The 24,435-nt window shown below is 42.0% G+C and overlaps 1 protein-coding gene and 1 long non-coding RNA gene across 3 annotated transcripts in view; one reads left to right on the plus strand and one right to left on the minus strand.

Annotated features, from left to right (window-relative positions):
* Positions 1 to 4,832: 4,832 nt before the first annotated feature.
* On the plus strand, positions 4,833 to 23,640 carry LOC125691422 (uncharacterized). Of its 2 annotated transcripts, none has more exons than XR_007376121.1 (7): positions 4,833 to 6,996; positions 11,339 to 11,484; positions 12,123 to 12,303; positions 15,396 to 16,814; positions 17,937 to 18,133; positions 21,265 to 21,359; positions 23,532 to 23,640. It is a non-coding gene; the product is annotated as an uncharacterized LOC125691422 (long non-coding RNA). The 2 variants fall into 2 exon arrangements; XR_007376122.1 differs by having other exon boundaries at positions 18,024 to 18,133.
* Positions 23,069 to 24,435, minus strand: part of LOC125691419 (androgen dependent TFPI regulating protein) — a 29,446-nt gene continuing 28,079 nt past the window's right edge. The window contains exon 6 of the mRNA XM_048940772.1: positions 23,069 to 23,950. Within this exon, the coding sequence (XP_048796729.1) occupies positions 23,907 to 23,950 (44 nt within the window). The 3' untranslated portion in view covers positions 23,069 to 23,906. The remainder of the gene's footprint in view (positions 23,951 to 24,435) is intronic.

The raw sequence follows: 24,435 nt of genomic DNA on the forward strand, positions 1-24,435 counted from the left end.
TTCTTCCTTCCAAATCACTAATAGGTGCTACTCTACTACCTTGTCATTTACAGGTTGTTGATGTGGTTACTGCAGCAGCATTCTGCTGAAAGGCTGTAATTTACATACACTTATCTCTGCTCCCTTCTGCTTCCTCTGGCCTCCTGTAATTTGCTTGTTACAGTGAGTATGATATTAAGTAAAAACATGGAACATATTTCTTTCATTGTTGTAGTCAGCTGAAGTATTTTGGTACAAAAGAAGTCCTCCAGGCATGCACTGCCTCGTGCTTGCTTACCAAGATAATACAAGCTGGAGCGAAGGGATAATTCCTACTGTGTGCTAGTCTTGCAATTCGTAACTTCATTAATTTGCTGTTAGTATGTTTTTAAGAGTCTCTAAATCTCAGCTGTCTGCTAGATCATATTCATGTTGTATGTTTGTACCTATGTGAAATCTAAGTCCCCTTTTTAGCGATGATTATTTGCCTCCAAATCACACTTAATTTCTGCTGAGGGTTTCTCTCTGATTTTCCATTTTTTGTTTTAATTAAGAGGATTTTAATGGTTTGATTCATATTCTGATGTTAAACAACAGCTGCTTTTGCATGTCTTGGCACCTATTGGAACTTGAAATATTCAAAATGATTTGCCTTTAATTGCCTGGGACAGTTGGTATTACATCTACAGTGCTATGCATGGACAATGTCATATTCCTTTTCTCTAGGCTTTGTTTTTGTCTGCATCTTGTTGGCTGTGTTCTTTATCTGGGCTACAGAAAAGTGAACTTTTCCTTTATGCAGTTTGAGATAGATATTAAGCAGTCTAAAAATATCTATTTTAAAATCTATGAGAAGCATGAACTAAAAGAAAAATCGTTACCTTGGTAGGGTCAAGCAAAATTGTTAGCTATAGACAGTGGCACTGAGGACTTTGGTATCCTAACCCCTACTACCCTAACCAGCTGTGGCATGTTTGATTGCTTTCAGCTGTACTAAAGAAAGAGAATGGCTCATTTGTCAGGCAAGATGATGTCAGCACATAGAATGTAATTCTTGGTTTTTAGGAGACTGGAGAATCTTACAGGTGTACAATGTGAAAAATCTTCTCTTTGCCTTTCCTGGAGTACCAAGGAACGATCTCCAGGGAGCTGCAGGGAAAATCAAGCTGAAGATGTGTGAGATTTTTCAAGTGACTACATTATTTTGTTGCTCCTTTTTTTGCCATGAGAAAATTGTGTTGTGGTTAGAGTGGATAAAGGAGAAAAGATATATTGAGATATTAACATCCTTTAGGTTGAGAATTGTGGTTGCTTTAGTAAATAGCAAGCCAAGGAGAACAGCTTAGGTTAGCAATACTCGCCAGCTAGAAGAGCACTAGCGCACCTTTAGTTAGAGAACATGCAATGTTTTAAATTTAGTTTTGATAAGCTGCATATTCAAAGATCTCTGATATGCTTTTCTAAGCCAAAAGACATTAAAAACAAACAACCAAACCAAACAAACAATATATTGATGTTCTGTCCTTTGCGAATGACTGGATTGGGAATGCTACCTTAACAATGTATTACTGTCTTGTAAAAGATGACTTGGATTGAATGGGCTTAGGGTAGAGCAGTTTTCTTCCTGCAAGTGTTCAACATTTCCCTGGGGCCGCAGTATCACAAGAGAAGGGCTGAAGGAGTAGGAAAGGAGAATATAAAGTCCTGTAGCTGTTCTGTGATGTATGAATTAGGAGTCAAGTGAACATTCCCTATCGCAGCACTGAATGAGGAGCCATGTTAAGCCCTCCAGCAGAACTACTGTTACTTTAAGCGTGCTCTGATTTATTTTCCTAGAAATATTTTGGGTAGCTGTTTCGTGCCGCTTATTTTTGTAAGTAAGCACTCCACGTTTTGCTGAAGCAGCTATCAAAGGAAGGCACAAATCAGTAAACACTTCTCACCCGCCATTCTTTGTCGCTGTGCATTTCATGGGTGCATTGATCCAATGTCAGAAGAAAGGGTCCGTTTACTTTTGAATTATTCCTCTTGTGATAGCATACTCAATCTACATAAAGACAGACCCAATATCAGATATTTGGAAAAAGAGGCTGACAAAATCAGATGTGTAGGGCTTGGCTTCCTGTGGATGTTTTCTATAGTATGAAATAAAGGCAAAATTCTGCAGTAAGAGGGCCCTTGTACGCAGCTAGGTGGAAATAGCTATCCTAGATTATGCATAGACAAATGATGTTACAGTAACCCTCTAAGACTGGTGTGTTAAACATCATCATATGGAAGACAGAACTCATGGGTCCCATGATGCTGACAGAAATGACCTAAAGACTCCAACTTCTTCCGTAAAATGTTCGCTAACTTTCATTACTGGACAAAGCATTGATGACAAAGTCCTAAAACTCTTCACTCATTCTTTTTCACCACAATCATGATATTTCTCAAAAACAACCCAAAAAACAACAAAAACAGTAAAAAATGAAGAAGCAGTTGTTCAACTTGCTAACCTACCTGCTTCTTACTGTTTATGCCTGTGGTATGGTGGATGTTGTGCACGCTCTTGTGCATCAGCGGTAGTGTGCTATGCTGCTATCTGAACAGACTTCAGTGCATTCATTAGGATATGTTTTCTTCTGGGCAAATGACCATCTGGTGAGAGGAAATACCAGTGGAAAAAGTTGCTGAGTGATGTGGGACTGTGGAAAGAAGTAAATGAACGGCTGGTGATTTAGGGGGAGAGAAAGAGATGTTACAGGTTGGTTCTGAGAGTGAGAAGCAAAGTATTTCAAGCTAATTACCTGGGTGGGAAGGAGGCAAGCAATTAGAATGAATACGAATGTCTTCTGCTTTCTTGGAAAACATTTTTAAACATGTTAGGGTAAGAATTGAGGATTTGTAATAACAGAAATGGGAAGTCTGATAATTAGCCGATTTAGCCCAAACAACAGATCCAACACTCATAAATAAGATCACTGTCTTGTCTCTGGCTGTCACTGAGTAAATCAAGCCTTTTGCAATACGTGTTTTGAATGAAGACTAATTCACTTCCATACAGCAGCTTCTTATTTTCTTCTAAAAGATACAACGCTAAAACCAAGCAGCAAGATGTTCATCTTGTAAGCTGAAAGGAAAACTGCGAAATTCAGATGCTGAAACTTTTTGCAGAGATGATGATTCTGGGGGGAGGCTGAAGTCTCCATTTAGTACAAATGATTCTAGCTCCATTACTCAGCTTTATTTTGCAGGTGTTTTGCAAAAGCAGTAGGTTACCCCCTGGGCCAGCTAGATACCTAGTCAAATTGTGTAAGTAGAGAAAATCCTCAGCTGTATGTTGGAGTTATGGGGAGGGAAGCACTGCATTTGCTGGTGATTGAAAGCTCACTCCCCTTTTGGTTCTCTAGCTTCGTAGCGTGCCTGTGGCAACATCCTAAGTCCACCTGCCTGGAGGTTAATCACAGGTCACAGGGTGTATCTTTAACCCCCTTGAATTAGCTTTCTCTGTTTCCAGGGCTTCCAGCTCCCTCAGTGCAAATGATGTGGAATGAAGGGTGATGCATGTGGCTTTTTGTGCTGTACTGGGTCTAATGGCCCTGCTTGGCCATCTCACTTCTCTTAAACATGCTGTTTTACATTAGGCTTTTCCAGAGTCGGTCCCTGGGATAGATGCTGTTTTTTCACCTTTGAACAGTTACTTAACTGGCACGCAGCCAGGAATGGCAGTGCCTGGGGAGGTTAGGAAGGAAAGAATCTAACAGGAAATAATTGTGTGGGAGGTTTCTGAGAGTGAGGAAATTGAAAGCAAGAATCAAGTCTATAATAGAGCTGTGATGAATACATACGTTCAACTACAAGTGGTGCCTGAATAGATTATTATTATTTTGCTGGGTTTTTTTATTGTTCTAATGTACTATTCTTGTTTTGTTTTTAACTGAATATATTAACCTCTGCTAGCAGATCTGAATTGGAAAATTAAATCTGAGCAGCTCTGAACACTTGGGAAAATTCAGACTGTAAATCCAAACCCAGCATCCTTTTCCACTGTATGTGAAAAGGTTCATAGAATCCTTAGAGTTGGAAGGGATCTCTAAAGACCATCTAGTCCAACTCCCTTGCAATGATTAGGGACAACACAGCTAGATCTGGTTGCCCAGGGCCTGACCCAGCCTAATCTTGAAAGCCTGCAGGGATAGGACATCAACCACAACGCTAGGTAACCTGTTCTAGTGCCTCAGCACCCTCACTGCAAATGATTCTTTCCATATGTATGTGTGTGTATATATATATATATACATGTATATGTGTATATATATATATATATAACCTAAATCTACCCTCTATGAGTTGGAAACCATTTCCCCTTGTTCTATCACCACAGACCCTGTGGCTTTGCATTTCTTTAAACTCACATATGGGGATGCAGATGTAATGGAGAAAGCTTTGTGTGTGGATTGCCAGTGAAACTGTGGACTGATCTCCTGAAATGTACTTTCTGAGAGCAAAGTGAAATTAATCTCAACCGTTGGGTGCTTCTTTGAGCAATAGTTATGCTGACAAATTACATTTGGAGAGGCTCAAGACAAGGCTGGATCAGGCCCTGGGCAACCTGATCAAGCTGTGCATGTCCCTGTTCATTGCAGGGGAGTTGGACTAGATGATATTTAAAGGTCCCTTCCAACAATAAGGACTCTGTGATTCTAAATAGCCTTTCAGCACTTTCTTTGATCAGGTTGACATTTGGGGTATTCTTATATTCTTAATTAGAACCTGCTGGAGAGCTTGTGGATCATGTTTAGTTCTTGCAAAATTACTGTGACTGTTAACATGTAAATCTGTTATTTAATTTTTAAAGTACGGTGATTAAAACAGTGCCCTTTGAGGTCTGTGAGAGATCCGTTGTGCACATGGAGCTAGAAATAAAGCCTGGCATAAGCATCAGTACGATACCTACAAATGACACAGCCACAGAAATACATTAAGCAACGGTGGCAAACTATCGCCTTGGACACCCAGCTGTGTTTGCTCTTTGATAGTTTTGTGGTCCTGTGGTCTTAGACCCTTACACAGCAGATGGGTGTTTTATAACTTGGTGTTGTTTGCAGGGGAGAGGGGGAGGTGAGTTTTTTTAGTGTGTTGTTTTTTTGTTTGTTTGTTTGTTTGCTGTGGATGTGTTTTGTATACATGGTGCAATTCAGCTAACTGGCAGGAAGGCCTTCATCTCACTGTGGAAATGGTGTGCTGTAATGCTCTGCTATGGAGAAGCAATCTTTGATGAAACTGAAAAATTTTTAACAAAACAACACCGCAGAGATCCTGTGTTATTTGTACTGCTGCCAGCAGGAATATCTGAGTGCTTCACATCTGAAATAAGCTTGAGATTTGCTGCTTCCAGCACCGATTGGAAGCAAGGTGAGGTAGTAAGCTTGCTCTGATTCACAAAAGTGCAATGTAACTTCTTTGAGTTCTGGGATGCTCTTGATCATCCTTTCCACAATTTCCAGAAGGACATTTTGAGCTGTACTACTGTTAAATCTCATACTGCAGTCGTATTTCATACACATATACTAGAACTGTGTCTGCTACCCTAGCATGGGAGTTCTGTTTGGTCTGCCATTTACCTTCACCTCTTTTCCCTCAGCCTATGGTACTTGGTTTGTAAGCCAGCATCAATAACCAACAATGAATAACAAATGCTTGCTGTAGTCATTTCATGGTGTTTATTAGCACAGGCTGGTCCCTGAGCAGTGGCAGAGAATAAAATAATGAGTACCTCAGAGTGTACTCAATTTACAAGCAGCAGTGAAGGGACTACTTAACTACAAAGGGCAATGCAATGCCTAAATGAAAAGGGCAAGAAGCCCAACTTGGAGAGATGGGTTTAACCTTCCTAGCTGCTGGTTAATGCTACATCTAGACAAGTAGTTATTTCTAATATACAATGGAGTGACTTGTTTATCAACTCAAAATTATGGCATTTACTTTATTTTCAATCCATCTTGAATGTGTATGAGTGTTTTCTGTGTACTTAAAAAGAAAAAAAGAAAAAAACCTGCTTAAAAAGTCTTAAAGTCAATTTCTGCTGTCACTCAAGTGTCACTTTAAGGCCAGCCCCTCTCAAAAACCCATGGCTGTTTGATTTTTGTTTTCAGAAAAAAAGCCAGAAGTGATAGAACTTGCCAAATCTTTCCTTTTCCTTGAAAGCACAGATGTCTAAGGGAGCCCTGCTTTGCAAGGACTTCTGCAACCTTTGTTTTTTGACTCCTCAGGAATGTGACACATTGTTATCACAGTTGCCTAAGATGCTTTAGCTGCAGGTTTATCATATACTGCAGGCTCATGAACTACTTCCCTGGGGACCACGCTTCATTCTTGATTTACATGGTGTCTCCTCACTAGCCAGCACCATTCAATTCCTGTCCTCTTGACATCCTGTCTTAGAAACTGACCTTCTATTCTATGTTAGCTGCCCTGAGTTGCTATTGAAAGAATGCCTGCTGTTCAGGAAGACGCACAGTGGTGTCTGGCAAGGGAAAACAGTGCTGGAATTTCAGTGATGCAAAGACATACATAGAAAAAGCCATCTGAGGAAAAGCAGCCACGTTTATGTTCCTGTCTTTGAATTGATAAACTGTACAGATTTGGAATTTTCCTATATTAATACAGGTGCACAAGAATGCAGAGGCACATTTAAAAAAAAGCAAAAACAAAAAGCCAACACACAAAGCCCCAGCTTCCAAAACACTTGCTTATTTCCAATGTGCATTTAGGGAGATGCCAGCGTGGAGTTTTGGTGTCTTGGTGGTTGTTTTTGTGTGTGTTTGTGTCTTTTCATTTTAGGTTTTTAGGGAATTCGGTTTTGAGATGAAGAAAATAAATATTCCCTTTCTGGGAATACACTGCCAAATTGTCAAAGTTTTTTGGAGTTCTTGCATAATAATCATGTAGATTTTGATGAAGACATCTGTGGCCTTTGCAGGATCCTTGCAGGACGTCTTTAATTTGATGAACACTATCTTGAGGACGCAGGTAAAGCTATGTTATGTATTTGGAAACATGCTCACTGTCTCCTCTGCATGGAGGAGTGACCCTCTGAAATAGACCTTTTCATGATAGGAAAAGCACTCATTCTTAAGCATCTCAGAAATAAGTGTGCCAATTATAATTTTGCACCCCCAAGAGCTTTTAGAGACGGCACAAAGAAAACATCTATCTTATGTTCGTTAAGATGTCATTCCAAACTGCCCACACGCTCCTGCTTTAGAAAATGGAACAATAAGCAAAAATACATTTCCTGATTTATTTTGTACCAGCTCCTTGCAAACCTTACAGTTCCCAATTTATCAAGGTAAGTGAAGTGCATATTCAGCTCTATGTATGCTGTTTTCAGTGAGTTAATGATGGAGTTCATACTTAGACACATTGGCAAGGAGTTTATCTTGTGCAGTCTGATCAGTTTGCTATTTTTAAGAAACACAGTCTAGCTCAGTCTAAGAGCATTGCATATATGGGAAGCATATTTGCATATGTATGGTCTTTTGGAATATCTGTCTACATGCTTATGCACGTGATGTCTTACAGCATATAGACCTATGATCAAGTAATCACATGTCTAAGTATATTTTTAATGAGTATAGGGTGGGCAATGTGTTAGAGAATAAAGCAACGTAACAGTTTGTTCCATCTATTGCTCTCCTATGAGTAAATCCCCTCCCTGGGCTGTATATCTGGAAACAGAGGTGCTCCTGAGTAGGTTAGCAACCCTAAAACAGTGTGGTTTGGCAGATCTCTGACCATATTCAGAGGCATCACAGGGAAGTGTTGGTTCCTTTATTTCAAATATACGTTCATTTCTCTAGAATGCTTGAAAGCCCTGCCAAAGAGCAGTGCCCTAGTAAACTCTGGCTTGCTACCCAAGCATTTTTTTGCTCATGTTTCAGGTTCAAAAATAGCACTTGTCATTAAGATTAATCTCAAAACAATAAAAACATAATAACAAATCCATGTCTTCCAGAGAGATTAGGTAGAAGTTCATGTCCTGATCTTTCTTTCAAATGTAATCTTTCCTAGTCATAGTTTGTAATGCAATTTGAATGTTAGCGGAGACTCAACAAGTGGTCATATCACACAGAGCACTGAGCAGGAAGGTTTTCCCTTATTTAAATGTTTGGAAGATTCACAACTGTAAATTTTGTTCTGATATTTGTCTTCAGTGCTGACAAAGCTGATAGCAAGAGTCAGAAGCTAATGTCATCACACATGTACTTTTCCAGTTCTCTGTCTCAGTAAGTTTTAGGGCTAAACGACATTTTGGTGGAGATGGCGCTGAAGAGCCTGATCTGGTGGTTGGCAACCCTGCCTGTGACAGGGGGTTGAAACTAGATGATCTTTGAGATCCTTTTCAACCCAGGCCATTCTGTGATTTTAGGGATGGGGAAGATCTGACAACTACAAAAGCTTTCCCCAACTTCAGTGCTAGAGGGCGTTCTGCTGTTGCTCTGTGCCGAGCTGGAGCTGGGAGAGCTTTCAGCCCTTTCAGCCTATAACTCTCTTCTTCATATCGTTCCCTGACCTTTACCTTGGACACTAAAAAGCAGTGATGTAGTATGCATGCAGTCTGATGTGATTATATGCTCACGTCAGTGCTTTTGTGTTAGTCCTTGGGTTTAATCACATAGATTTGGTGAAGAGAATACCTGAAACGTATTGCTATCTTTCCTAAATGAACTCCTGCTTATGTAGTAATGTATTTATTTTTTAATTGCATCATTAAATAGCATGATCTTAATGCAGTGTATCTGAAATTTGTGAGATCAATTGGTAACGGGGATAAAAATGCTGAAATCCATCACCTGAATGACACAGGCAGACAGCTGGAGGTAATGAGAAACAACAAATAACACGAACAGGGAAAAAAAAACCACCACAATAAATTGTTCAACTGGACTACTAGGGTCTCTGTGCAGTGTCTTTACATTCCTGACTAGTTAGGTATGTTTCTTTGCAGCAATTATATGTATTCATCTCACCAGGGGCCTGTGTCTTCATGTAAGTGTTAACATGCATGCCTCTCTGACAGTTTTTGGGTCATGATAATTAGAGATAGTAAAGACCCTTTGGATCACCATGTTTTTCCCCCAGCCAATACACTTCTGTGTTTTGTTTTCAGTTTTTAATAGGAGATAATATTTCCAAAGCTTTGTCAAATCCATTTTCAAGTGACTCAAGATGATGCAAAACAGTCTCCCTAAAAATGAGTAGTTGCATCATATAGACCTGAAGAATGGTCTTTTTAATGATGTTTTCTTATTTTTCTTTGCTACGGTTACTTTTTTCATCTGATAGGCACCTAAGAATTCCCTGTAACTACTGAATTTTTAGCCTGTTCTGTCATGAGCATGGCTACCTAATCATGTCGTGCATATCTTTAACCCAGAGTAGACATTGGGTTCAGAGCTCAGCATGATGCGACGTTTTATTGTACTGTTTTTGAGCTGCTTTCTTCTCTGGAAGCTCTTATGCTGTCCTGGCCTTAAAGCCAAGTTTGCTACATGAACAAATGCATATCAAATGAAGCCAGATCTGCAAGTAAAGATTTTGGTCAGAGGATCCACATGAGGCACACAGTGGGCAAGATGACCTCTGGAAGCAACCAGTACAGCATCATCAGGGCCAAGATGAGCCTTGTTTTGAGGAGATGAATGGACAAGTGGACTTCTGCAGTCCTCATCACAATCTCTTACCTTATCCTAATGGATAAGGGGATAATAATCCTAATGGATGGCTGGGAGAAGGGCCTGATGATCAGTAACAGGGCAGAGTGTGGCCACACTGAGGGCCTTTTGTTTTGGAGTGGATCTGCCAAGCTGTTTTGCTGACCAGAGTGAAATGCTTCCTTTCTGGAACTGGACCTGCTCTCCACCTCCACTTACTTGTCCTCAGCTCCATCCCATTCCTGCAGCTGGACTCTTCTCAGATTGGTGGCAACAGTCCACAGTCTGTGTTTGTTTTCTGACCTTATAAATTCAAACTCAGTTCCCTTTAGGACAAGATTACCAATCTAGTTAACCATGGGAATCCAGTATATGTAATGTTTTCCAATTTTAGCAAAAGTTTTGATACTGTTCTTAGTATCCTTAAAATCCTACTAGACAAAATGTCCAGCTAGAAAAACGTGGTACAATGTGTGATCCCTTCCAAGTCAGGATATTCTGTGTTTCTTTGACCGATCTGCTGCTATGCTTTGTGCACTGCTATGGAAGGTCTGACTTCATTTTCCATCACACGTTGGGTGTGCCTCTTGTCCTCAAACTGAGATGCCTCCTTCTCTTCCATTCCCATGTCGTCTTTCTCCCTGCTGCAGAGCCTTGTGTTAATTGAATACCTCACGTGAGGGCAGACTCAATTAGAGTCTAGATTCATTAAGTAAGCATTACTTGTGCAGTAATGTACTACTGTCACTGTTCGCACAGAAGCAAAATAAGTCTGAATATCTGATGTTCTGTTCTTCCTCTGGAGCTCTGTATTGCACTAGCCTAATGTTAAACAATTTCTTGTGCATGTCATATTTAATTATGAGCATTGTCTGAGTACAGCAGTGTAATAGCTAACAAGTCTCCAGCACAAAACTAATCTACGCCACTCATTTTTCATGCTGATGTGAATTTGATACAATGACAGACCAATTGTATTAGAAATTACGCTTCATGAGTAGCTTTCATTTCTTTCATTAGTTACACTATTTCTAACAATATGCAAACTGTTCTGTGCCCTAAAGGAGACAAACAGGTTTCTTAGGACGTGCAGAATAGGCAATATCCCAGTCACACTGAGTGAAAGAAAATATAGGTGTTACAACTGTGAATCAATTCTAAATGGACTTTCTGTCTTTGTTAGCTGCCTAGTTTAGATATCTACTTTATTAGTATTAATGTTTGGTTAAATTAATTAAAATTAATTAAATTAAAAAGGTAATAGTGATAGTAATAAAATAATATTTATTAAGAATAAATATTTTTTTCATTTCTGAAATCTCAAATTTCAGGTAAAAATCACGGTACTGCTTGACACCCACTGCTCTAAAAGGATATTGCTTCTTGTTCCATCAAAGGAGGAAAAGTCTTCCTCATGCTGATTAAGTATTCACAAACAAACTTGGATTAAATGAAGGCTAACCAATACTATGCTTAAAAAAATCATTACTGAAGAAAACAAAAAGGAGAGGAATATTAATTACCATTCTGTTTCTTATACAAGTCAGTTAGTGCAGTTTTTGCTTTGAGAAATCCTGGGTAGATTGTTCCCTTATATTTTGAGAAGGATCGAAGATGTCTGTCTGCTGTATCACACCTGACCTATGCTCTCTTATCAGAGAATTGCTTATGTCTTTTCCCTTCATGGTCTGGGGGATTCCAAGAATAGTTATCTCTGAGGACTTCATCTGTTCTGGGATGCTGACTGATCTGTAGAAGTCTGGTTTTGTCACCGTATTTGAAACAACTCAGAGCTGACAAAAGGGTAAGTATTTTTGTTTAATTGAAATGATTGTGGTTCTCCATGGAGGAAGCTTCCTGTTTTCATTCGGGATAACCACAATCCAACTATGAGTTACTTTGCTAACAAGGAGCTTGTTATCTATGTATGGTCCATGAATAAACTGAGTTAAACAGATTTAGAGAACGGGAACCCTACTGGATTTGGGGGTAGTTACCATTCGTTCATCTTAAGCTAAAGAACACAAGAGATACTAAATGTTTTCTCTGTACAGAGAAGCTGAGAACAACAAAAAATGATGACATGAACTACTCAGTAACGTAGTCCCACTTACAGCTATTTTCTCACATTTCACACGTGGAGTGAAGTGTCAGCTAATAATTACTTTGTGTAGATTACCAGACAATCCTTTTTCCAAACAGAAGGGGAAAGCTTTACTGAAATGACAGGGGTCTAAATTTTGATGTAGGTTAAACATTACTATCGTCAGTGCAGTTAAGAACAGAATTTGATCCATCGTTTCACCCTTCCATGTGCACTTGCATTTCAAAATGCCTGATTGTGTGGGAATGTGATGAAGTTGTTTGCTTGTAATCTACATGAGAGTTAAAGAAGAGGAAAATCCAGTCCCTTTTTTCTCTCTCATTTTTGTTTTTGTGCAGGAATTCAATCTATTTTGCTATTTGAAGCCACTGGCTATAAGCAGCCTGGCTTGAGGTTGAACTCAGTGCTGCACAGCTGCAAACAGTGTACTTTGAGATCAAGTGGTGCCTCTTTACAGCAAAGTAAGAATAAGCTGCTCTGAGCTGCTATGCTGGCAGTAGGAAGAGAGGACAGGGGAAGGTGAGTGTGTGTGAATAAAGCAAATATGGAGCTGTAATTGTGACTTGCACGCTTGATTGTTTGCTTTTCATTTTAGTATGACCATGTCAACTTCGTGGCCAAAACTTTACTGAAACAATGGATGAGTTTTGTAATATTTGCTAATTAAAACCATAATAATAGCACGTGATCATATGGGAATGCACAGTTGAGTGGATGGCCAAAGTTAAAGCCTGATGCAAAAGAAAACAATTTTGCCAGCATTGATCCAAAGACCAGTACAAATAAAGGGAATAAAATAGTGCTCTTGTGCTGGGAGCCAGAAGGCCTCTTCTGTTAAACCTGCAGTGTTCTGGAGGGACATTCTAGCTGAAAGTGGTAGCTTTTCCTTCATGTGCTTTTCTAATTCAGGGTAATACTATAGCAGCACTATGGCATGGTCATCAACAGAACTGTAAGGCAACCTTTTCCTCTTCTATTTGTTGTGTGAAGCTGTCCTGGAAATTCAGTCTAGATATGTTTTTACATGCTTCCATCCAGAAGCAATGGATATCACCAAGTTCCTTTATCCCACTTTCAGGTTTAGTTAATATCTTGGTGGGTATTTTGATAACTTTAAGTGAAAGAAGAATTATGGTAGGTCAGTGACTATAAATGTGAAATGATTTGCTGCCACTGACTTCAAATAGAGCTGTGCTGATACCCAACTTAAGATCCTACCAAAAGTACCTGCAGATCTATTCAAACAAAGCACTGTTTAATATGCTCTTAGAAGCAAGGTCAATCTGCTGAAGGAGAATTTATGATCATTATCCTCTGACATTCAGTCACTCTTAAAGCAGCAAGGAAGCCTTGCTCTTGGATATCAAAAACTCTATTAATACCTACCAAACTATAAACCTTTACCTGAAAATCTCTTCATTAGCTTAGGGTTAAGAATGTTCTGTCATATTACCTTGTTTGCCTCAGAGCAGAAGTTTAGAACTAGGGAGTAAGGAGATTCAGTGTTTCAGTGAGGTCCTGAGGGGAAGGAGGAGAGAATCTTTGAGAAGGAAAGAGATTCTTTGCAGAGAGTGGTGATTGGCATCTGCCAGGGAGTCAAGTTTGGAGTGGAGGTGGAGGAAAGGAGAGATAAAAGGAAGTAAGAAGGCTTTCTGTTAACTCGAAGTGATCTGTTTAAGGCAGACACGAAAAGTTTGAATGACAGAAGAGAAGAGAGGTGGTCCTTGTGTCTCCAGCTCCTCCGGGGGAACAAGGGAATGCCCTGGAGGAGAAATTGAGAAGAGCTACAAAGGCAAAGCTTGCATTCAAATTTAAATGCATTCTTCAATATTTAGCTTTTAGAAATGCTTTCAAGAATCAGCTGAGGGACAGATTGTATAATAGAGGTTGAAGTGGTGACAATTACTTTTTTGGATAAGAGCAGCCTTGTCAAGGAAGAAACTGTGAAGTTTTTCTTGTAGGGAAGCTGGGAGAACAGAGTGGAGAGCAACTGAATGGGGCAGCTGGAAGCAGGTTGTCATATTAATTGGTGCTTTTTCTGGGTTATACGAAGTGTTGCCAAGTTTTGAAGCCTAGTTAAAAGTATGGCAAAGGGAATTATAGTTGAATGTATTCTGGAACAAATATAAAGGGGAAAAATAAGGGAGATGTTTGGGAATAGGACAGAGCTGTTTCCAAGGCTCAGAAAAAGATAAAAACAGCAGTTGTCTTTGGGATGGTTACAGCCATTGATTCACAAGGCAAAGGCTCGTGTGATGTATACTTATAGGACAGGACTGGAGCATCATCTGAGATGTCCTCAGATGCCATCCCTGTGCGACCCTGCCCATGGCAGGGGGATTGAAACTAAATGGTCTTTGAGGCCCTTTTCAACCCAGGCGATTCTGTGATTCTACGTCAGAGGCTCAGTGGCTGTGAGCTGTTGTGAAAGTGATGGAGGAAAGAGAGAAGGGAAAGGGAAGGGGGAAGTTTAATCTCTCCTGCAAAAAAACAGGCTTGTAAGGAGAGGCTATCTCATAGTCAGAAGCCAAGACCAGCTCTGTGCAGAGGAATGCTGTACAGAATCAATACAAAATATGTGCAGAAATAAGAACTACACGCAAGCATGATGAAGCACGATGTTGGACTGATGGCTGAACTCTAAGAAAGCACAACGCATTTCAGACTTGAAAATCTGAAATAATAAGAATCCACTTAACCTGCCAGCCCTGTGTGGCACCTGTAGAACTTCGATCGCAAGTATGTGCAAAGCAAGTGGACAACTGTGTCCTTCATGTTATTTCCTCTCTGCTGCAGTCACTGCTGCAGAAACACACCCTGCTGCTGCACAGATCCACGTCGCTGGGTAAGCTGTTGTTCCTCAGAAAACAATGCGCCGAACGAGGAGTCCAGTGCATAACAGTGCACTCGTGTCACTTTGGCACAAGCGGAGCAAGCTGCTCTCCTCCCAGCCCCCCCTCCTCACACAGGAATACCCTAATCAGGGAAATATGTGCTGGCTGCTTAGCGGAGGGGTCAGATCCATTTGGATGAAATTCCAGGGCTGCTGTGATAACAATGGCAGGAAGTGGGCTCCTTGAGCTGGCTGTGGTGGCCGCCTGCCCTCAGCAGTAGGGTGCTGGAAGTTCTTCCCACCATCTGCTGCTCCGTGCTGCCCAAAAAGCCCTGGTTGTTCCCTGCGCCGTGGAGAACCAAAAGCTGATCGAATGCCATCAAAGCTAAAAGGCAGGAAGCCCTCTGTAACCACTGAACGTTATTTTGTGACTGAGCCTGAATCACCTCTTTAAATCCTTGGGAGTGGGAAGCTGTATGCACTCATGGTCATGTTAGCAGACAGTGAATTCCCCTCTGCCCAGTGGAAATTCCTCCTGTGTGAACATTGCTGTAGGAATGCATTACAAGCCTGATTCTCAGATATTTTCAGTTTGTTCTAGTAATTCAAGCTAGTCTGAGGAAATTTTGCACTGCTTATTGCTCTTAAAAGTGTATGGGCAGTACACAACTTCACAAGCTTGTTACTAAACTTCTAATACAATAGTTAATTTTCATTCTCTCAGCCTCTGTTTTGTTTTTTTGTTGCTGTGTTCTGCTTGACTGAACCTTCCCATCAGTTAAGACAGGTGTGCAAAAGGATCCAGCCTAGGGCAAAGGAGCACGTCTGGCATTTCCTGGAGCAGTGCAACAGTGCAAGTCTCCCTGTGCACTGCGGGAGATGTTTGCCTATCTCACTCTGACCCTGAGATGACAAGGAGGAGGAACCTGAAGGCAAGTGCAAGCTGAAAAGAGCATGAGCACATTTTTCATTTCTAACATGCCATGGAGTACTTCGATTGCCTGATAGCAACTGTATGGGAAAATTCTGCCTTATCGCTTAGTTTCAAATTTCTTTCTCCTCTGGGGACAGGAGACAGCACTTACATGTGCAGGCAAAAAATGTGGGAGTACTCTGTGAATTCTCTGATGACTAGAAAACTCCAGACTTCAATAACTTAACAAAACAAACCCAAAACTCCTAAACGGCACCACCTCAGCTGTTAAAAGGAAATGCGTTTTTTCTGTCAGTGTATTCGCCATTTCAGTCTCATTCCTGTTGTGACTGTTTTTCTTTTTTTTCCCCCTCCCCAGCTGCTGACAACAGTGCACTTGTGCAACTATTTCCTGCACTTTCCTGCAGATCACTTCCTTTCCTCCAGCTCTGGAAGGAGGTTGTACCGTGTCACCTCAGCTGACCAGACCTGCACCCACATACTTGTTTCCCATGTGGATGGATGCTGGGCTCCCAGCGAGGGTGTTGCTGCTCCCACACGTGGAACATACTTTTGTGATGAACATACACATGTTCCCCTGGGGCAGGCATGTCCAACCTGCGGCCCACATGTGGCCTGGCCCAGTCCATCCTGCAGTTGCCCTGTGCCATCATGGCAATGGCTCTGCCCCACTGAGTGACCCTAGGCTTGCACCCATTGCTCACAGCAACCACACACAGGTGTGCAGTTGGCACTGCATAGGCTGAAACCGGGATGTGGAGAGGTCATGGTGCAGTGCTGACTCAAGTGATGGCACATAATTACATGTGTTGTGGCATTGGCAGTGCAAGCACTTGTGAGCAATTGTTTTCAAGGATGAAGCACAGGAAGAGCAAAATTTCATCAGAAATCTCTGCTAAACACCTTGAGAGCTCCCTAAGAATGGCAACTGCTGCTGTCAAACTATGCTTATGTGTTAGTTCCTCAAAAACAAGGTCACGCATTCCAGCAGATTTATGATTTTCTTATTTTAATTAAAAATATTGAAGATTAAAATAAGTTTGTTACCTATATGCATTAACTATATAATATATTTGACAAGGGCTGCTCTGGAATTAATGGCTTCTATTTCATTACGTAGGCCTGCAGTGTCAGAGGCAGAAGTTGGTTGGTATGGCAGCAGAGGTTGAACCTTCCCACCAATACTGTAACGTTGCTGTGTGACAGATGGCAGAAGAAGTCTGACAGAATGGCACCTGATATGGAAGTGTGTATGGAGCAAAGGTGTGTCACTGAATTCCTCCATGCAGGGTATACACCAATACCCACAGGCATTCATTAATGCTTGCTGAACACTTAGGGATACCAAACAGTGGATGTGAGCACAGTGAGATGGTGCATGGTGTGTTTCAGCAGTGGTGACAGTGGGTCGCCTCCATTGGCACAGATTTTTATGAGTGCAGTATGCAGGCTCTTGCTCATTGTTGGCAAAAGTGCATAGCTCATGGTGATGACTGTATTGAAAAGCAGTGTTTTGTAGTTGAGAATTTGCTTCACTAGTGTTATTGAGCTCTTTGTATCTGTTGTCGTCTCGATGGAAATAATTAGGAGGCATTAATTTCAGAGCATCCTTTGCATATAGGGCCCTAGACAATTCCTATTCATGCAGTGCACCCTCTGCAAGGTTTGACGCATGTGTCCAACCTTTATGCTTGCCTGGGCTGTACTGTGTCAAGAGGAATTGTCTAGGGTTGCATATACAAAAATTGCTCTGAAAGGGACAGGGCTGCTGAATGGCACAGGCTTTGCCTACAGTGCTTTAAATATGTTGGTATTTTTCTCCCTTATAAGGTATGTTCACATTTAAAGAGAGCATAACTGTCTCCCTCACAGTCTGGTCTTTTTGGCCACTTGGGGCCTGACTTTTGTTTCCTTTTCTTATTTTTTGTTCTTCAGTGTTTCTCTTCTATTCTTCTGTGACCTTGTAACGCCACAGATCATTCATCAAATACCCAGCAGTGGCCAAACAGAGGCCCATTACAGCAAGCATACGCAGCATTTTGCCAGCAACAAATATGCTGTGGTTAGTAAATATTGTGTAATTGGATAGCATTACATAGAAATCAGCTTTGGTGTTTGCCAGATATTCAGGTTGTACTTTAAAAATAAAAACTAGATAATAGCTGCCATCTGAGATAGCTGAGGTGATATTTTTGGCCCATTCTGGTTTCGCTACATTTATGATTCAGAACTTAGGTTAAAGTTCAGAGCTCTATTTGATCGGAGTCCAGAACTCAGATTTTGAATGACTGAGATGTCTGATGACAAGATGTGAATGAAAACTTGATAGTCACAATTTCACACCATGAACTGTATGTATGTTTGTGGATTTTTCCTTTTGTTCAGGGTGCTCTTTATCAGTGAGAGAAATGTAAAACTACAGAGAGTGAATGACCGATGGCATAGAGACTGTCACCTTTATTTTGTATCTAGAAATATGCAGAAAGCAACAGTACAAAGTTCTCCTGGATGACCAAGATGCCTTAGCTGTGACTTGGGCTGTTGACAGCAGAAAAGGCAAGCTGCTCCTTTCTGGGCTTCAGGTAGGAAATAAATAAATTCAGTTGCTAAGAAAGAGAGTCAGATGCCTATGGTTTCCAGATATTTTGCTTTCACATTTCCCAGCCAAGACTGGTCATCATTTTATGGTACCTCACAAACTGTTATTCAAGTTTGTTTCTTGAGAACTAACACAGGAAAATGCTTTTTAACAAAGCTTTTCATAGGAAAAGTTAAAGAAAGAAGCGGTAGGACAAAAATCACCTCAGCTTTCTTTACATTTCCCCTCTTTGAAATTAGTTTTCTCTCTCAAATCAGAGCAGTATAAAAGTAGAACTAGTCGTGTAAGCGTGTAACTTCGTGCTCAAGAATAACATAAAATTCTGAGAGACATAAGCACAGGGATGTGGTACCTAAATACTCGTGTTCTGCTCTCACCTATTGAGGCAGCAACACAGAACAGCCCCTTAAAACTGCAAGCTTTTAATGTGTGAACTCTTTCTCCTTGCGTTTTTCCCTCTTGCATCCCCTGCCTCTGTCTTCTTCCTGCTTCCCCCACTCCCAATGTTTCTACATGTGTTCCAAGTTGTTCTGCTCCTTTCTGGTTTATTTGTGCTGCACACCAGTTACAGTCAACCCTGGAAATAAGTACTTTTGCAAAGACAAGAGTGGGAATGTAGTCACGTTGTGTATTATTGTTGGCAAGATACTCTGGGAGCAATGGCTGTTATTTGGCAGCAAGAAGGAGGCTGCTTTAGCGAGGTGGCAGCTTAAAGCCAAGAGGGGGCTGTTCCTCAGAAAGCCGTGATCCGTTTTAAGCTATGCATTTGCGGTGGGTGCGAGCGCGGTGGGAAGCGCTGGGTGCGGGTGAGGAAACCAAGCGCAGCCTCTCCCGGAGTCGCGCTGCTCCGGCGGCCGGCCGCCAGGTGGCGCTGTAACGCCTCGTAACCGCGGGTCGGGCCGCCCCTGCCCTCTGCCCGCCCGGGCCTCTGGAAATTGGAAAATCCCCTCACGTTCTACCGCGAAACCAAGGGGCTCAACTCGAGTTCCTTTTGCTGGGACGGCTAGTGAAGAGCTGTCATCTGTGCTCTTGTTGCAGCGAGAAGTGGCTTTAGCTCAAGAACCAGGCAGCCAGTAGCATCTTCCTATGGGATGAGTGGTTAAGCAGCAAGATAAACAGGGACAAAAAGGATTATGAACTCGTATATGAATACGGTGGTTTTATTCCAATAGTTATTGAATACCTTGCCTGGGAAATGGGTGTTTGTATGGCTCTCATGGACGACTCTAAGCCTCCTCTTCCCAATACCACAGAGGGTCTATGGGTAATTTTGTGGCACCAAGTATTTAATTATGTGCTCTGCCAAGTGAAGGCGAGGTCTGCAATTGAATTTTAACCTCCCTGGACAACTATTTTAGATGCTTTGGTAGAATACAAATGCATATTTTCTGCATGCCAGATTGCAGCCCCTTAACTATCAAAGAGTAGATCTTCAACAAGTTCCACTGAAGGCTTTGAACAGGCAGGCGGACAGGAAGGCTGTGGAACTCCACAGCTTTTATGCTTCAGTCTTCACTGGCAATATTCTTCACACATCCCTCTAACAGAAGGTGGGGACTGGAGAAGCAGTCTCCCTCCCATTGCAAGTGAAGGTCGAGTTCACAACCACCCGAGAAACCTGAACATCCTATGGGTCCCAAGAGATGCATCCTAGAGTGCAGAGGGAATTGGCTGATGCAGTGACCAAGCCATTCACAATTACATTTGGAACGTCTTGGCAGTCAGGTGGTCTCTGGTGAATGAGGAAAAGGCAAAGCTGTACCCATTTTTAAGTGGAATGGAAAGAAGGACCCAGGGAACTACTGGCCTATCAGCCTCCCCTCCATGCTGGGGAAATCATGGAACAGGTCCTTCTGGAAGCTGTGCTAAGGTGAGTGGATACAGGTGATAACAGGAGAACCAGGCTGGCTTTACCAAAGGCATCTCCTGCCTGATCATTCTTGTTGGTTTTTATGATGACGTAGCTGTGTGAACAGGGGAACAGACACTGATGTCATCTATCTGGATTTCAGTAAGGCCTTAGACATGGTTCCCTATAACATTCTTCTCTCCAGATTGGAAAAATATAGTTTTGACAAGTGGACTGCTCAGTGGATGAGGAACTGGTTATGAGATCGTACCCAGAGAGTGGTGGTCAATGGCTCAATGTCTGGATGGAGATCAGTGATGAGTGGTGTCCCTCAGGGGTCTGTAGTGGGACTGTTGCTCTTAACATCTTCATCAATGACACTGATAGTGGGATCAAGTCACCCTCAGTAAGTTTGCAGATGACACCAAGCTGTGTGATGTGGTCAACATGCCTGAGGGACAGGATGCCATCCAGAGAGACCTAGACAGGCTTCAGCAGTGGGCTCAGGTGAACCTCAGGAGGTTCCACAAAGTCAAGTGCAAGGTCTTGCACCTGGATCATCACAACCCCTAAAGTGGTAGATAAAAGTCAAGGGAGGTGATTCTGCCCCTCTGCTGTGTGCTGGTGAGACCTCTCCTGAAGTACTGTGTCAAGGTGTGGAGTCCTCAGTACAGGATCTGTTGGACATGTCCAGAGGGGCACAAAAATGATGCAAGGGATGGAATACCTCCCCTGTGAGGACAGGCTGAGAGAGTTGGAGCTGCTCCATCTGGAGCAGAGAAGGCTCCTGGGAGATCTGAGAGCCACTACCTTTCAGTATCTAAAGGGAGTCTATAGGAAAGAAGGAGACAGGGTCATTAGCAGGGTCTGTTGTGATAGGACATGAGGAAATGGTTTCAAACTAAAAGAGGGGAGATTTAGATTGCATATAAGGAGGATGTTTTTTTACAATAACAGTGGTGAGGCACTGGAACAGGTTGCCCAGAGAGGTGGTAGAAACCCCATACCTGGAGACATTCAAGGTCAGGCTGGATGGGGATCTGAGCAGCGTGATGCAGCTGTCCCTTTTCACTGCAGAGGAGCTGGAGTATAGGTGACCTTCAGATGTCCTTTCCAACTCAAACAATGCCATGGTTGTACGAACAGCACTCAGTTATGTTGTTGAGGTTGAATCTTGACCTTAAAACCCTGGCAGGGACCCAGACCAAGAAATCCATGTGGGAAATTGGAGAGGGAATAAAGTAGCATGTCTATGCTTTTTGCAGAAGTAAACTGGTGACGAAGGCATGAGTTGGGATGGAAGCTCCTCAACATGGTGGAGACTGTCCCCAGCTGCTGCTGCTGCTGGAAATAGCTTGGGGTGAGTGTATGGGATAGGTCCATGTGATGCTGCTCTGCCACAAACAGCAATCCCTTTTATGTTTACCAGTGCTCTCTCTCAAAAGAAAACAGAAAAGCACAAACAATTTTGTAAAAAAAAAAAAAAAAACAAAAAACAAAAAACAAGTCCAGTGATAGGTTATGGTGGTAGGTTGTTTTTTTATGTGCTTTTCCTCTGGTGAATTTAAACCTTCATTTTCTCTCTGCCGAACAAAAGTGGCAGGTCTAAGGAGTATTAGGTAATTGTGGTTGTCAGATTGCGCATAGTGTTGGCGAAATATTAATTGCTGTGTTTTTGCCCAAGGCTTTATGCAGCAGCCCCTTCATTTACCTGGGAGCAGGTCATTTCCCTCCCGTTCCAGACTGTGTACTGTTGAGCAGCATGAAAGGATTCCTGTACGGCTGCACTGTGTGTGTAGGCGGGCATCTCATTCAGTAATAATTTCTAATTTATACAGCCATGAAAATCTGCTGCTATAAATAAACAGTTCTGACTGACTTTGCATGCTTACTCAAAACAAAACGTGTGAGAGAGAGAAAGAGGCTGAAAGAAAAATCTAGTGTAAATGTCATAAAGACCAGTGTTCCTCAGAGAAGCCCATCATAGAATCATAGAAGGGCCTGGGATGAAAAGGACCACAATGATCATCTAGTTCCAACCCCCTGCTGTGTGCAGGGTCACCAACCACCAGACCAGGCTGCCCAGAGCCCTTCTGAAATCGTAGGGAAAATGTTTGTGATCAACAATGTACAGTTTTTCCCATATGCAGCTTCGTGTGTGCATTAGAGAGAAAGGAGCAAAGCAAAGCTGAGATCCTGCTGTTCGTGTTCTTGAGACAAGTATTGCTGATCTTCCTCTCAAAGCACATAACCCAGACCCAGCCTCTGCCTCCTCCAGGCAGCATGTGGAATGTGGCAAAGAGTAGAGCCTTCCTTGAGTCCTCACTAAAGCAAGTAATGAATGCAAGCGATCCTCCTCACACTTTTGCAGTCCAGCAGGAAGGTCCTCAGCCTTAAAAGCCACAGCAGGAGCTCAGTCTGCCCTTCAGATCCTCTAGCTGGTAGGTGGGGAAAGAATAGTCCCATTGTCAGGGCCAGGCTTTGTATTGAGCTTCCAACATTTAAAATGCTTGCATTAGGTTATCAGTAAAAAAATAAACAAGAAACAAAAAAAAAAACCAAATAGCCATATAAGGAGTAGCCTGAACTCTCTCCTCTTCCCTAACTCACTGCATGGCTTTCTTCTGTCTGCCTCTCAGAAATAGTTCCTCTGACCAGCATCTTTTAGCTGAACCCTTTCCTCTCTCTCCTTCAACAGAAAAACTGTGTATACATGTGCACATGTATCTCATGCATATAGTCTGTTTGCAGCCTAGTTCTAGCATGTAAATTACCCAGTCTAGAACTTAGTCAGGTGCTTAACACCTGAGAAAAACAAATATACACATAATTTCTTATTGCTCACAGGTAGCTTACAACGTGTTTTGTTTTTCTTAAGCTACAGCAGCACGAAAAAGATGAGAATAAGACCCTGGTGAACTGTGTGTGCAGTAACTGTGAGCTATGGGTTTGGGCAATGAAGGCAGAAGCATTGCAGCTGGTTTCAAATCCTCAATGAAACGCAATGCTAATAACAGAGATCCCTCCCGTTCACGTTGACCATGAAGGAGTGCTTACACCACTGCCAGTTTTGTCTGTTTATTGGAGTTTACAAAGCACATCTCCAGTGTTATAGATGTTAACAAGATGTTGGGGCTAATAACAGAAATCAACTATATTGAGCGAGTTTAGTAAACATGTGAATGGGGTGTAATTATATGGCAGGCAGCTTTATGTTAAACAGTGCTTTAAATTAACGTGCTTTCTGTCAAAGCAATCATACAGTCGGTATAATTAGGTTACTTTTGCTACAAGATTAACTGAAACCAAGAAAAAGGAAAAAAAAGTTGCGTTCAGATTTCATATTAATGTGGAAGGGGGGATATTTTGCACGTTAATATTCCCGAATGTTTCTCATTAGAAGAATTTGGCTTTGTGGTGAACTTTCTGAGCAAACATTCCTAATTGCAGTCCTTGTTAGCCCAATTTGTTATCTATCTAGCTTGGAAGTCGCAGCAGTGTTAAAATTATCCCTCGTCTTAATTTCTTCCAGACTTGATGAAAGGCAATCCAAACAAGAGCTGGCTTGCATGCGCAGGTCCTTCACGGTGTGGTGCCAACTTGTGAGGGAGTTCATTTACCAGTGACAAGTTTTAACCGTGGACACATCCCGATGTACGTTGTGCAAGAGACGAGAAATCTGTGTAAACAGATGAACACGATTTTCTGATTCATAGCAGTTGCGGAGTTATCATGTAAGAGGCAAACGTTTCACATTTTCCACCAGTTTTCCATATGTCTGATGACATAATGGCTTCACCAGAAGCTGCAACGCATTGGAGAAAGGATTTATCACAGCTGCATTTATTTTCCTCTACTTCATGGCTTCAGCATTCACGGAGAGATTGTTTGGCTTCAAGAGGAGCGTTCACTTGCCTTTCCGTTTGTAGTCCAGTATTACTATTGAATCTCCTGTTCCAAGGCAGAGGAAAAAAGAATGTTTAAAAAAAAAAGGTAGAACAGAGTGAGAAGTCCTCAGATAAATTCAGGCATGCTGCTGGGAGGTGGCTGTGAACTTGTCCCCAGCCTGCCAGCAGGAACTGAGCTCGGTGGGGATTAGGAGCAAAATGCCTTAGACCAGCTGCCTACAGGAGTCAAAGGAGCTTGGGATGTCCCTGGCAAGTAAGGGATTACTCAGTTTCTGCAAGAGGGACTTACAATCTGCCAAGGACCACATCCTTGGTTGGGAACAGTGGTGCTTCACTAGTGGAAAAAAGCATCTGCCACTGAGCAGCCTTGTTCGCTGTAACAACATGTGAGAAGCTTTCAAAATAAAGCACCTCTGACAAGGCAGCAGATATGAATCCAAGCAGCTGGGATATCTGTAGGATGGCACAGGACTTACTGCTGAACCACAGCCTTTTGAGAGCATCTGTACTGCCATGGGCACCTAGCAT

This window comes from Lagopus muta, chromosome 3, assembly GCF_023343835.1.
Source record: "Lagopus muta isolate bLagMut1 chromosome 3, bLagMut1 primary, whole genome shotgun sequence".
NCBI lineage: Eukaryota > Metazoa > Chordata > Aves > Galliformes > Phasianidae > Lagopus > Lagopus muta.